The 14173-nt window shown below is 39.8% G+C and overlaps 1 protein-coding gene across 3 annotated transcripts in view; it reads left to right on the top strand.

The window, feature by feature from the left end:
• LOC127792191 (uncharacterized) overlaps window positions 1–14173 on the top strand; it is a 39862-nt gene that overhangs the window by 6018 nt on the left and 19671 nt on the right. The window contains exons 1-3 of one of the 3 annotated variants that reach the window (XR_008021095.1): window positions 1523–1933; window positions 4090–4339; window positions 6498–6621. Coding sequence is in view for 2 of the 3 variants with exons in the window: in XM_052322597.1 (XP_052178557.1) it covers window positions 1833–1933; window positions 4090–4339; window positions 6498–6621 (475 nt within the window). In the remaining variant the exon portion in view is untranslated. Of the gene's footprint in view, window positions 1–1522; window positions 1934–4089; window positions 4340–6497; window positions 6622–14173 lie in introns of those variants that run through there. The other 2 variants (XM_052322597.1, XM_052322598.1) reach the window with 2 other exon arrangements.

The following is a 14173-nucleotide window of genomic DNA, read 5'->3' as shown; positions in this document are numbered from 1 at the left end:
CTTCTCACGGAATATGATCATCACTGTGATACGCGTCTACAACTACTTGCATGCAAGTGGCCATGTGGCTACTTTTATTACAAAAAAATTCAATGATACCCTCGGGTTGTAACAGGATTATGTTATAAATGTGGAGATAAATTCAGCCTTGTCACCAATGCCAAGGACAGTTATTGAAAATGGAAGGAGTAGAGAATGAATGTGAAGGAGAAGAATTGGCGGGAATTGAGTGATGAAGAAGGCACAGTTGTAATAAGTTTCTTGGGGACAAGAAACCTCTCAAGAAAGGGGGAATTGTCATGACCCCCAAGGGCATTAGTTGTAATAGTTTCTTGTTTGTATTTTCCCTTAGTTGTACCTTAGGCTGTGCAGTGTGTACAGGTTGTTAGTTTGGTAATAACTGCATGCATGTAAACAACCTATAAATAGGTTGTTGAATAGAGAATAGGTACCGAATGATTGAATGAATACAATTCTTATCTCCCTTTGCATTTCATTTGAACCCTCCCCCTTTCTTCTCAATTTCTCCTTCTTTTGTTTTGTTCTTTCTTCCTCAATTTCCTTCAAAATCCCATTCTAAACCCTAGGAAAACCTAGGGCTGTGACAACCCCTTAAAAGGAATGCCAACAAAGTTCTAGTTGGGGTTCATCGACTGATGACACTTCTAGATTGGAATTGAACCCATCGGCTTTGGTTGTTTATGGCAATGATAGATGCATTCTAGAGCTGGAACCTTTTCGCTGTTGATGGTTCTAGGCCTCTAGAATCCCAAGAGAGAAAGGAGGGGGGGGGGGGTAGGGAAGATGACTACGATGATGCAGTTGATGGTTGGCGAAGACAAAGATGCTGCCATTGATGGGAAGACAAAGATGCAGTCTAGATATGGAATGATCGACTTTGTTTGGTGACGATTCCAATAGCTGGAACCATTGTTGAGGAAGGTTTTCATTTGGACATAACCCTTCTTCTTCTTCCTCCTCTTCCTCTTTCTTTCTCTCTCTCTCTTTGTGGAACCCATCCATCGTTGTTGCCATTTGCAACCAAAGTTGATGGGTCAGCTTCAGCTGACAATAGTATTAGCAACTAGAAGTTTGCTAGTTGACATTCCTTTTTATCATTTTTATTTTAGTTAGATTTAAGTTAATTAGTTTAATTTAGCTTAATTAAGAATTAATTGATGTTGTTGTAACATAAGGGTGTCCAAGCAAAAAATTCAAACCACAAGAATCTTCATGAGCATTTTTAAACCATAGGGGTCTAGGTGCAATTTACCCTTAAATAATCCCACCTCTCCCCATGGCATAAATTAATCCCACCTTGGGGGGTAGATTCATTTCCTTACCACTATGGACCATTTTGCCCTTGATATAAAAGCTCCCCCCATTTTCTTTCTCGCAACCATTTCTTCTCTGTCTCATCTCTCATTTGGTCATTGGTGACTCTCATTTGCCCTCTCCCATGGTGGATGGTTGCCCACCATGGAGAGTGGTGACTTCGGTAAGGCGAGCACCTCGCTTGCCTAGGTGCTTGGGCTACTCAAGGCTCCATGGAAGCACCTTGTCTACCTTTAGCCTTGTCAAATGCTCACCTAGGCGTACAAAGAAGATAAAAACAAATTGGCCCCTAAAAATCATAAGTGGTAAACAAAGAGCCAAAAACTAAGAGGAAAATAGAATCAAAATGGAAAGAATTAAGATCATTGTTGAGATCACCATAAGTTGCCTTCCCAATGCCTTCTTTTTTCTTTTGTACGGGGAAAGGTCACCATGACCTACACAAGAACACGAATTGGGGAAGAGTCACTTGAGGTTGGCTAGAGCTTTCACCCACCATGGGTTTTTGGCGAGTGAAGTCACTTTCCGATGAAACCATAGTGCATGATGGCAAGTGGTTAATCTTCAAGGTTGTTGCTCTTCAGCGACACATGAGCAGGTGGTAGGTGAGCCCTTGGATGATTGACTAAGTGTTGTGGTTGACACCATTCTCTATGTTTCTTCTCTCTAGAATTATTTTTTGTTGCTTTCTTTGAGCTTATAATTGAGCTATTGATGGTTATTATATTGTGTAATTAGTTTAGTTTCTATTCATTCTTTATTTGCTTTATAACATTTTACAATTTTTTTTAGTATTGTTGCTACTATTACAACAAATGGCTTTTGAATTTGTTTTATCAAGTGGATGAGGAAATTTTTTTACAAGATCCCAAAGTTATTTCTTTCAACATTATTAAAAGAATTTGTATTTGGGAGTATTTTTGAAGTCTTATAACATTATTTGATTATCTTTTTCATGTTAAATGTGGTTATTAATTTTTTTTGAGAATTTAGCACCACTTGCATCATTTAGATGAGTGCTTTTTTGGGCACATAGCAACTTAGGAAATATAATGTCGTAGCTCCTTAAGGGCATGTTTTGCCTGTCACTACCTTGACTTTGAAGATATGTTAGCAGTGGCGATGGGTTCAGTGGTGGATCATTGATTTGGTGAATGGGCAAAATAGTCATTTAGTAATCAAAGTTCATTTGTATCTCATTTAAAATTTACTATAACAATCATGGAATGGAATTAACTAAAGTTTATACATCCCTATACCAAACAATCATACAGACTTTTAATCCCATCACTGTTTTACCCCATCACTAGCTAATATGGATACCGAACATGCTATTAGAGACATTATGTAGAATGGCTAAAATACTCTAATGAATAAAACATAAAAAATAAGTCTGTCAGAGCGCCTAGGAGAGTGTCATCCAAAACATCCCAAATTAATGCTTGGGCATTAGAACCAGCTTTAGGACCCCTCTTATGTATCTTTGGAGGCTGCTGCCAATATCCTCCATCACTAGTTGTAGTAAGGTTACAATGGTCATAGATCCTAGCCCTTGCTCGCAAAGAAACACTTCTAGTTTTATTGACATGCTAATCACATGACTGCTTATTAAAACTAATAATATAAATACTTGCCATAATCTAAACAAATAAGAAGAATAAAAACACTATTAGAACAAAGAATGTGCTCTTGCATCATATGATGACGAGGACAAGGAGTTTTTATGGATAAATTTTCTTTTCAATGTGATGGATGAGAAGAGTGAAAGAAATGGCTGTCATTCAAAACTTGTTTAGTGAAATGATTTTTACTTGTATTGTTCAAATAAGTCCTATAAATGCCTTTAGAACTTGGGAATACCTTTAAAAAGGCCACAACCTTCTGACTAGGAACTTGATTGATTCCGAACTGGCTTGAGATGCTCCATTCTTTAGTTGCCACATCCAATCTCAATAAGCTCTTCATTATATGAAAGGGCGGCCACAACCACTTGCCTGTTGACATAATGGTTCTTCTTGGAATGAGCCATATGGTTCATTTTTCTTTTCTTGCTTTCTTACATATCATTGAAAATTATAGCTGGCTGGAATATCTGTATCTTCCTGAAGGATCAGTGGTGCCAATAATATCAGTGCCCTCTTCTTGCGCAGTTACCACAGTATGCTAGTAAGGAGGTATCAAAACTCTATATGCAGGCCCTGTTTTGGGAAAAATTCTGTATATATAATGTGTAAACTTTTCCACTATTTCTTAGTTCGCACATTAAAAAGCTCCTGTCCACTTTGTTTTTGCACACTCAATGCAAATGGATTAGGAAAGGTGGGAAGTGGTTGTTTCATGCCCTCAGACTCTACCTAAGACCATTTTTTGGTGTGGTAATCTACTAATATTTTGTATGCATGGTATGAAATAAACACATCCCTCTGTATCTTCTTTAGTAAATGGCTGGATTGGAGTCATTAGACTACGATCCTGAAAATAGTTATGCAACAATCCAGTTTATCTTCATTATAACCACCACCCCCATGATCATAAACCTTAACCCCACTCATGCAAGAGCCCACTTATGAGGGGGAAATTGAAAAAAGTTTCAAATACAAAAAATCGCTTGCACAGGGGTTGTTTACAATTTCAACTTGTGTATCCTGTGTAAAATGGTATCGATTACGGCCTTATAGGACACTTTCACTTTCAGTTTGTTTAGAAAATATATGCTCATGGAGTAACATAGCTAATTACCTTGCTTGCTGTCAGTTCTGCTGGGGCATCATCTCCTGCCCTGCCGGTGAATGCTGGAAGTATAGATTGGTTGGGTCCTGGTCAGAGTTCCAAAGCAGGTTCTCTATCTCGAATTGGTTCACAGACCCTGCGGCCTTCGTTGAGCACAAGTGCTGGTGGTTCTGCCCTTGGATCATCACAGCCTTCTTGCAGACCGTGGGAAAGGGTGGATTTACTAAGGCGCCTTTCTACCTTTAAACCTGCTAATTGGTTTGGAAAGCCGAAGGTTTGAACTGAAGTTAGCTTTCACTATTAGACATGCTTGAGACATGTAGTTAGATTGTTGATATTTTCACAATGACATCTTGCATGAATAACCAGATTCAGGCATATAGTCAATTTTTGAAATTGCATAAATGACTTAAATAAGTAAACTGAGGGTTACCTATATCTGAATAGTTATACTCACTTTGGGCTTCTTTCTGGAAGCCTAAAGTCATGGTAGATATTCTTGCACAAACCTTCCAAATTTCAGCATTTAATGATAGGCAAACTTGATTTGGAGAGTCATAAATATGGCCTGTTGTGTCGTGTTTATTCGATCCCAATTAAGTTATACTTTGAGAAATGTGGATTTGATATTATCATCTGGTACTGCTTTCTACTTTGTCTAGTGACAATTCCAGCTCAGGAGCTGTCCAATTATAGTGTGCCATGGAACTTACATTTGGGTTTCCAAGGTCTCTTGGTTTGAAACACCTTAAATAAGCTATGACAGGTTTGATGTTTTGCTGAATAAATGTTCATTTATATGTTGGTGTTTTGCGTCGTAGATGTAGTGGCATGTGGTTGGGTCAATTACTTTGTGACAAAATGTAGTCCTGACATGTTTCTTGATGCAGTATTCTTATAGTTAATTGTACTGTGAACCTTATTACTAGATGTTAAATTTGCATCCTTTATTCTTATATTTTTTGTTCCAATAGGTGAAAATGTTTGTATACCATTTAGTAGATGTCTGTTTTGTTTACCATATGAATGGATGACACTCTGAAAAAAGAGGTGGCAGGAACATTGCATCTTAATTTGGCTTTTTGGTGGGAAGAACAAATGATTTTTCATTATTGAGAAAGAATCTAACACCAATTACAAGCCTTCTAGAAACATTTAAATATAAGATGGAACTCAGATATCATGTGGATGAAGCATGGAGTCGTGGACTATATGATAGCCTTTGGCATTTTGTGTTTTGCTTAGATATATGATATCCAGTCTTAAGGTGGAAAATTAGCCTATGATTGGATGGCAGCAAGGGTGGGTAGAGTTTTACCCTTGTTTGGGAGCTCAATTAACAATGGAAGGGAAGGGGAAGGGAGGGTACCTATTACCCTCCCCCCTCCGTACCCCATTTTTTCTTACACACCAATATGTGGTGTAGTGACGTAGAGGTAACATAAAAAGTAAACCATAACTCAAATAAAATTCTAACCTTTCTAAACAGGTAATGTTATGCATATGCTATCTATTTGTGGTTTCTCATAGAATGCATGAAATGTGAAGATCATAACTTTTATTAGGTATTTTATTTTTTGCATAGTATATTTACTTGCTTATTAAAATTTATTACAACTTGACAATAAGCCACAATGTATTATAATTAAATTCATAACTTTTTGTTGTGCTTTATAAATTTATTTGATGGATTTGTTTTGCTTGCTAAAGGTAGATTGCCATTTTATTTTTGTTTTTTTTCCATTCCTTCTGTTTATTTTCTATCCAAATAAAGGGAGGTTACATTACCATCCCTTTATACTTCTCTCCTCACAAACAAGGGGAGAATGGTAACCTTTACTTTACGTCCCATCTCCTTCCATTCCTACTTTTATGTAACTTCCCCTCATACCTTACCCCTGAGCCTATCCCAAAAAAAGCATATGCTTACCTTTTTGTTGAGGAATTCAACTTTTATATCCCATAGTTAATGTGTTCTTCATGCCTTCTCATTTGGTTATTTGCATTCTTAAGTTACAGGTTCAAACTATTTAAACCAACTTTATTGATGTACCTATGGTCCAGCACTGACTAAAACAGTTGACTAAAAACCTGAGATTGAGAAACTGTAGCTTTTCTACCCTTAAAGCAACACTGCTTTTAATGTTGAACTTGTCTTATCTTTTCTGATTTAGAAAGCAAGAAAATCTGTTCTACTCGTAATTTTACAGTTGCTCTATGATACTGTTTCTATAGTTGCTTGATGATGCTTGACGACCATGCCAATTAACAAGCATAAGCAGATGTGTGGTTTCATTTATCTGATCTATGCCTTTTGTTTCTTTGAATTTATCATTGTTCTAAATATCTCCTACCATGTGATTGATGCTAGTGCTTCTTGTTTGTCTGAACTTGCTTGGTTCTGCACTTAAAACTTTATAATATATAATCAGGCTGCAAGTTCATTGGCTTGTGCCAGAAGAGGCTGGGTGAATGTTGATGTTGATACAATTGAGTGCGAGTCATGTGGTGGTAACCTGCAATTCTATTCATCCGCTTCCTGGACATCTACAGAAGGTGAAATTTTCCTGTTAATTTTTACTATACATATTTTGTTTTCAATCCTGTAGCTTCTTGGCTGTTTTGTGGTAAAAAATTCTCGTCAATGGTGAAATGAATTCTCTAGCTGCATTCACCTATCCAGCTGGAGTGTCAGACTCTGAAACTTTCTTACATGCTATTAGTCATATTGGCAATGTGGTCAAAAGATTCTTTTTTTCCATCTTCCTGCTCGAGAATGCCTTTAACTTCATTCTAAACTATGTACAGCGAACTATTACCTGAAATAGAATGCTGCCACCTCCTAAAATGCTTTTTGTGTTTAAGTAAACAATTTGCCGATCTTATTTTATGTCTTTTTCCCCTCAATGAAGACTCTGGGGAGTGATGGTACTAGACTTCATTTGACCCTGACACCCCCCCCCACCAAAAAAAAAAAAAAGTGGTGGGCTTGTTGTGAGTTTGTCTAGAGTATTGATGGCAGTGGTAGCAGTGTTTTTTGAATAGGTTATTATGCGGTTTTAGAGGGTAGAGATAGGCAGTGGCCTCACTTGTAATTAGCTATTAAGTTGGGGGTAAATCGGTAATAGCCATACCAGTTTTGTAATAGCCTAGGAATGATCCCCCTAATATTCTATAAATAGGGAAGGGGGCTAGACATCATAAATGCATGATGCTGTTGTTTCTCGAGAAAGCTTTGAGAGAGGAAAGGCTGTTTTTTTAGAATAGCTTTTGTAATCTTGAGAGAAGGCTTGTAATCGGGGTGTAACCGGCTTTACTGATCGTTCTTTCTTTGAATCAAAGAAGGCTACTCTTGGAGGTTCTTAGGCTGGATGTAGGGTTGTCCTAAGGGGCAATCTGAACCAGGATAATTCTTGCGCCACTTGTCTCATGTGATTTGCTTTACTTTCTGTTCTGTTTATTATTTTAGTTTGATTCTGTAACTTGTTCTGTTAATTCTGTCTGTGAGTGTGTGCGGTTGAGAGTAGCATAATTCTTGTCTAAGAAATCTGATCTAGTGACCCTAGGTATAATAAATTGGTATTAGAGCCAGTCCCTAGTATCAAGATTTGTCAAGATTTCATCTGTTTTGATTCTTGGTCACAGAATAGTGTCAAACAATGGCTACAACTAGATATGACATAGAGAAGTTTGATGGCCAGAATGATTTTGGCCTTTGGAAGATGAAGATGAGGGCTTTACTAGGAAATTTAGGACTGGAAGAGGCCTTAGACAGTGAGGAAAAACCACCAAAACTCTTATGGATGAACAAAAAAGAGAAATATCTAAATAGAGAAAAGAAATCGACAAGAAAGCATTCAATACACTGAAATTAAGCCTAGGGGACAAAGTATTACGGGAGGTGTCTAAAATGACCACCGCGGAAGCTCTTTGGAAAAAGTTAGAAACCCTTTATATGACCAAGACTCTTTCTACCAGGTTATACTTAAAAACCAAGTTTTTTTCTTTCAAGATGGGTGAGGGCCAAAAGCTGCAAGATCACATTGACAACTTCAATAAGCTGTGTTTAGATCTTGAGAATAATGATATTAAATATGATGATGAGGATAAGGCATTAGTCTTATTGCCCTCATTACCTAAATCATATGAGACCTTTGTAGATATCTTGAAACATGGTAGGGATAAATTGTCTTTGGATGATGTAGTAGGGGCTTTAAATTCGAAAGAATTGCAACAAAAGGTAGAAGATAAGAACTCGGTTAGTGATGCTCTCTTTGTTGGATCTTGACCCGAATAGGAATGATCCTAGGCAAAGAGGAAGGTCTAGATCAAAATCTAAGAATGGTAGAAGAATAATAAAATACTATTACTGCCATGAGGAAGGGCATATCAAGAAGAACATCCCTAAGAGAAAGAAAGAATTCCTAGAGAAAAACAATCCTGAAATCACCTCATCTCTATGTGAATACAACTATGATAGTGCTGATGCCCTAGTAGTATCTGAAAATGCTGATGTAGAAGCATGGATACTAGATTCAGGGTGTTCTTTCCATATCTCCCCACATAGGAAATGGTTTGTGAACTATAGAGATTTGGTAGGTGGTAAGGTGTTATTAGGCAACAACCAAGAGTATAGGATCAAGGGTATTGGAGATGTAAGATTAAAGTTGCATGATGGATCAGTTAAAATCTTAAAATCTGTAAGATATGTCCCAAGATTGAAAAGAAATCTAATTTCCCTAGGTGACTTAGATAGAATTGGTTTCTCCTATAAAGGAGATAATAGAGTCCTAAAAGTTGCTAAAGGATCACTAATAGTGATGAAAGCAGTCCTCAACAATGGTATTTATGTGATGCAAGCTTGCACTTTGTGTGGAGAAGCTGCAGCCACTAAAGAGAAAGCCTATGATAAGTATAGGCCATGGCATTTGAGGATGACTCACAAAAGTGAGCAAGGACAAAAGAAGGTATCTAAGAAAGGGATATTAGGAGAGGGAAAAGTTGCAGATGTGGGAAAGAGTGAATCATGCGGATTTGGTAAAGCTACCAAAGTTAAATTCTCCAAAAAGGCCTTGAATTCGTCTATAGCCCCATTAGAGGTCATTCATTAGGATCTATGGGGCCCTATCCAAACCTTGTCTCTGGTGGAGCTAGGTTGTTAGTGCCTATTAGAGATGAAGTTTCCCTAAGAAATCCCAAGCAATCATGAGCTTGCTGGAAGGTTGTCTCTGGTGTGAAGAGTTATGAGTTGTGGAGTTTGGAATTAGGTATGCCTAGGTCTATTATAGATAGGGAACTTACCTACGATGAAAATTCCACCATGAAAGACATAAAATTAGACGATTCTAATGTCAAGGAAGGTAATCTAGAAGGCTGTGTTTTATAAACAGCAAGTAGAATTTCTTGAAAATGTCTTAAAATAGCCCCATGAACCAGGACTTAGAAGTAGATAATCTGGAAAATGATGTAGACAGCTCCATTGATCAAAATCCAGGTTAGAAAAGGGAAAGGGAAGAAGGATCATCTAGTATAGGTAGTGAGCAAGGGAATGGAAGGTATAATGTTTCCTAGGATAGGTAAAAGAAGGAATATAATGCCACCGGAGAGGTATGGAGTTTTGGTTTAAGATTCCTATGCACTGTTAAGTGCTATAGAAGAGGCTGGTGAGGAACCTCTTTCTTATGAAGAGGAAATGCACTCAAAAGACTCCAATAAATGGCTGGTTGCCATGAAATGAGAAGTGGAGTCACTTTGGACTTTAGTGGATGAACCCTTAGTATAAAGGGGTGATGAGTTGTGAAGTGACTATTTGAGATTAAGGTAGGTGTTGGAAATAAGAAAAACCTAGGTAAAAGACTAGGCTAGTGGTGTCGTATCCTCTTGGATCCGACAGAGAGTTCTTCTAGTAAGAATGCTTAGGCGGGAATTACAAGAATAAGGGAAGGAAATGAAGAAGAATTGAGAGGGAGAGAATTGTAGAATTAGAGGGAGAATTTGAATAGGAATTGATTCAAAAGTATTTGATGCTTACAATTGTATTGGGCCGAGTCTTATATACTCGGTTCCCAGCGGTTTGGCGCCAATAGCTTGGCACTTATATCGCATTCGATTTGCTATACATTCTAACAATGACACCCGCCACTCCAACTATGCTTTTATTACAGTAAGGACCCCTTAGGTACATGACAACTCCCCTCCTCTTGAATTAATTCTTGTCCCCAAGAATGGTAAGTAAGCTCGCTGCATTGGGAAACTGATTGAGGAATTCTGGGAGGTATTCCCATGTACTGCTGTCGGGATGTAGTGTAGACCATTGGACCAGCACCAGAGTGATAGGGCCCCCTTGCTAGAAGATGACTCGCTTGTCTATAACAGCGATTGGTTGGACCACTGGTTCTGGTGAGCAAAGGGTGACTAGTAGGGGATGGCTGGCGACCTGAAATCCGGTAGCTTTCTGGAGAAGGGACACATGAAACACTGGGTGTATTTGTGTTCCTTCGGGTAGCTGCAATCTGTAAGCAACTGGGCCCACCCGTTCGGTGATGGGGTAAGGTCCGTAAAATTTGGGACTGAGCTGGGTCACCTTGTGCTGTAAGATGGATTTAAGTTGGGGTTGGTTGAGCTTGAGGTACACTTCGTCTCCTACCTCGAATTCTTGTTCACTTATCTTCTTATCGGCCATTTGCTTCGTTTGGTTCTGTGCTTTGGCCAATTCCGTTTTAAGATTTTGTAACACTTCTTGTCGGTGTTGTAGTTAGGAGTCCACATTTTCCACTGAAGGTTGCTCACTACCCATCCATACTAAGCTGGGCTTGTACTCGTATAAGGCCTCAAATGGCGTCATCCCTATGGAACGATGATGGCTGGAGTTATACCACCATTGTGCCAATGATAGCCATCTGTTCCATCCCGTAGGTTGCGCAAGACAAAAACATCTGAGATAGGCTTTCAAGCATTGGTTGACTCGCTCTGATTGGCCATCGGTCTCAGAATGGTATGCAGTTGACATAAGAAGCTTAGAACCCAATGCGTTGAACAATTCCCGCCAAAATAAGCTGGTAAACACTTTATCCCTATCTGAAATGATAGACTGAGGAACCCCGTGCAGCTTCACTACCTGATCCAAGAAAGCTCTGGCTACTTCTGGTGCTGTGAAGGGATGGGCGAGACTAAGGAAATGGCTGTGCTTAGTCAACCTGTCTACCACGACCAGCACGCAGTTCTTTCCTTCTGAGTGTGGCAACCCTTCGACAAAATCTATGGTAATGTGAGCCCAAGCCCGACCAGGTACTGCTAGTGGTTGCAATAGACCTGGCTTAGCCACCGATTCATGCTTGCACCTTTTGCAAACGCCGCACTTAAGTACATATTCCATCACTGATTTTTTTAATCCTGGCCAGAAAAAGACCTGTTTCACCTTTCTATATGTATTTTGAATCTCAGAGTGTCCTCCTAAGGGTGAGTCGTGCATCGTTTGTAGTATCCTTTCCCTCAGTGCCTCACAATCTCCTATCACCAGTCGTCCCCGATATCGAATGAGACCGTGATTGAAGGTGTAACCTTGCTTGCTGTTGGGGTCTAGACTTAATTGTTCCAACAATTCCTTTGTCTACGAGTTCTTGTCGTAACTACTTGATACTTCTTGGTACCAATTCGGGATCACTGCCGATGTAACTGCACATTGCCCTTCTTCATGGCACCGTGATAACGCGTTGGCTGCCACACTCTCCTTCCCTTTTCTGTATTGAATCAGAAATTCCAATCCCATCAGCTTAGTCATTCCTTTTCTCTGTAAATTGGTATTCAACTTTTGTTGAGATAGGAATTTGAGGATTTCGTGATTAGTTCTTATGATAAACTGCCCTACCTCCAAGTAATGCCTCCATTTTTCGACTGTCATAAGGATTGCCAATAGCTCCTTATCATACATACTTAGCCTTTGATGCCTTGGTGCCAAGGCTTGGCTCATAAAAGTCAAAGGTCGCCCATCTTGAGATAGAATAGCCCCCACCCCTGTACCACTCGCATCTGTCTTCAATGTAAACGATTTGTTGAAGTCAGGAATGCTGAGTATCGGCACCTCACTCATGGCTTTTTTAAGATTTTCAAATGCAACTTTTGCTTTTTCGCTCCACTTAAAACCATCATTCTTCTGTAGGTTAGTTAGTGGCTTGCTTATTATCCCATAGTTTCTTACAAAACGCCTGTAATAACCCGTCAATCCCAGAAATCCCCTTAGAGATCGGATATTCCCAGGTTTTGGCCATGACAACATTGCCGATATCTTCTTAGGATCAGTGCTAACTCCAACACTAGAGATCACATAGCCCAAGTACTCCACATGCGTTTAAGCAAATGAACATTTAGACTTTGTAATGCACAACCGATTGAGTCTAAGGACTTGAAATGCAGCTCTAAGGTGCTCTAAGTGTTGGGTGAAGGAGGAGCTATAGATTAGGATATCATCGAAGAATACCAAAATAAATTTGCGGAGGTAGGGTTCAAAGATATGATTCATAAGGGCTTGGAAGGTTGCGGGGGCATTGGTTAGACCGAAAGGCATTACGGTAAATTCATAATGCCCATGGTGAGTTCTAAAAGCGGTCTTAGGAATGTTCGAGGGGGTGATTCCGAATTTGGTGATATCCGGACCTAAGATTAAGTTAAGAAAATACCGAGGCATTAGCTAGTTCATCGAGTAGATCTTCAATGATAGGGATAGGAAATTTATTTTTAATGGTGATGCTGTTGAGCTGGCGGTAATCAATGCAAAAGCGCTTGTCACGACCCTAGGATACTAGGAGGGCATAATTGTAGTTAGTACTAGAGGGTAATATTGTAATAGTGCATTCTGCCATTCTGTTATGAATTGGTTAGACGTGCATATGGCTGACACGCTCTTACAGCCATGGAACTGCCTATAAAAGGTTGATTGTAAGAGGATGGGGATAATTGTGATGCTATGAATGAAATCCTTTCCCTCTCTCTGAATTCTCTCTCTCCTCGAATGTCTTCTATCTTCCTCTAATTCTGGCTTCTTTCCCCTTCAGTCTAATTCTTCCCACTTTTCTCTCTGTTTATATCAGAATTTCCACCATCAGATCTTAGGAACTGACAATTTGGTATCAGAGCCAGCTGCCCTTGGCAACTGAGTTGAGATTTCAGTGAGTAGGAATCGGTTCGGAAGTGAGTGTTTCATCAAGGCCGTCGCTGTTAGATCTTGGGCAATCGACGATTGTGCAAGTGTCGTTAGCTATTTGGAGTTTGAGTGGTCGTGTTTTGGACAAGGAAGGGTGTCACGGGTGTACCCATTGCGGTCCTGTGATTATCGTCAGAAACAGAGGAAGGATTCTGGCGAGGCATGGTGGAAGGGACGAGAATGAAACAGCTGGAGGCCCGATTGGACACGATGGAGAGTGGGCTTCGTCAAACTTAGGATCAATTAGAAGGCAGATTTGAGAAGATGGAGCTCGGGCTTTGCCAGACTCAGGAGGAGGTGAGTTGTGGCAGAGCCGAGAATGCTGCCACCCGGGATATGATGTTGATGATGGAGCGAAATGTTAGGGCCGAGATAATCGGTGTGCGGGAAGATGTCTTTGGCTTTAGAGAGGAATTTACTAGGTTCGGCTAGCAACTGAGTTCTGTCCTGAGCATGTTCTCGAGGATGCCTAATGCAAGTTTGCCTCCTGACATCGTGCTTTCGATCCTCGGGAAGCAGAGGAGCGGTCGGAATTCAGTCTAGGAACAACAACGAGGGGAGTTCAGGCCAATCAAAACAACACCCCGATGCCCAGGCTGGAAATTCCCAGCATTTGAAGGAGACAAGCCACGGTGGTGGATACGGCGTTGCGAGCGGTTCTTCCATTATTATCAGGTGGTTGAAGGACAAAAAGTAAACCTGGTAGCTGCATATTTTAATGATGTGGCGGATGCCTGGTACCAGGGGTGGAGTAGCGGAAGAATCGAACTGAATTGGCATGAATTTGCAGAAGAATTTTGTACTCGATTTGGGGAAAAATCGATGGTAGATGTGGTAGAAGAATTTAATAAATTAAAACAGGAGGGTGATGTGGATGAATATCTGACTAGGTTTGAAGAGTTGAGATCG

The sequence above is a fragment of the Diospyros lotus genome, chromosome 15 (genome assembly GCF_014633365.1).
Source record: "Diospyros lotus cultivar Yz01 chromosome 15, ASM1463336v1, whole genome shotgun sequence".
Lineage (NCBI taxonomy): Eukaryota > Viridiplantae > Streptophyta > Magnoliopsida > Ericales > Ebenaceae > Diospyros > Diospyros lotus.
Note: the sequence above shows the minus strand (reverse complement) of the source record. Positions and strands in the feature narration are given on the sequence as shown.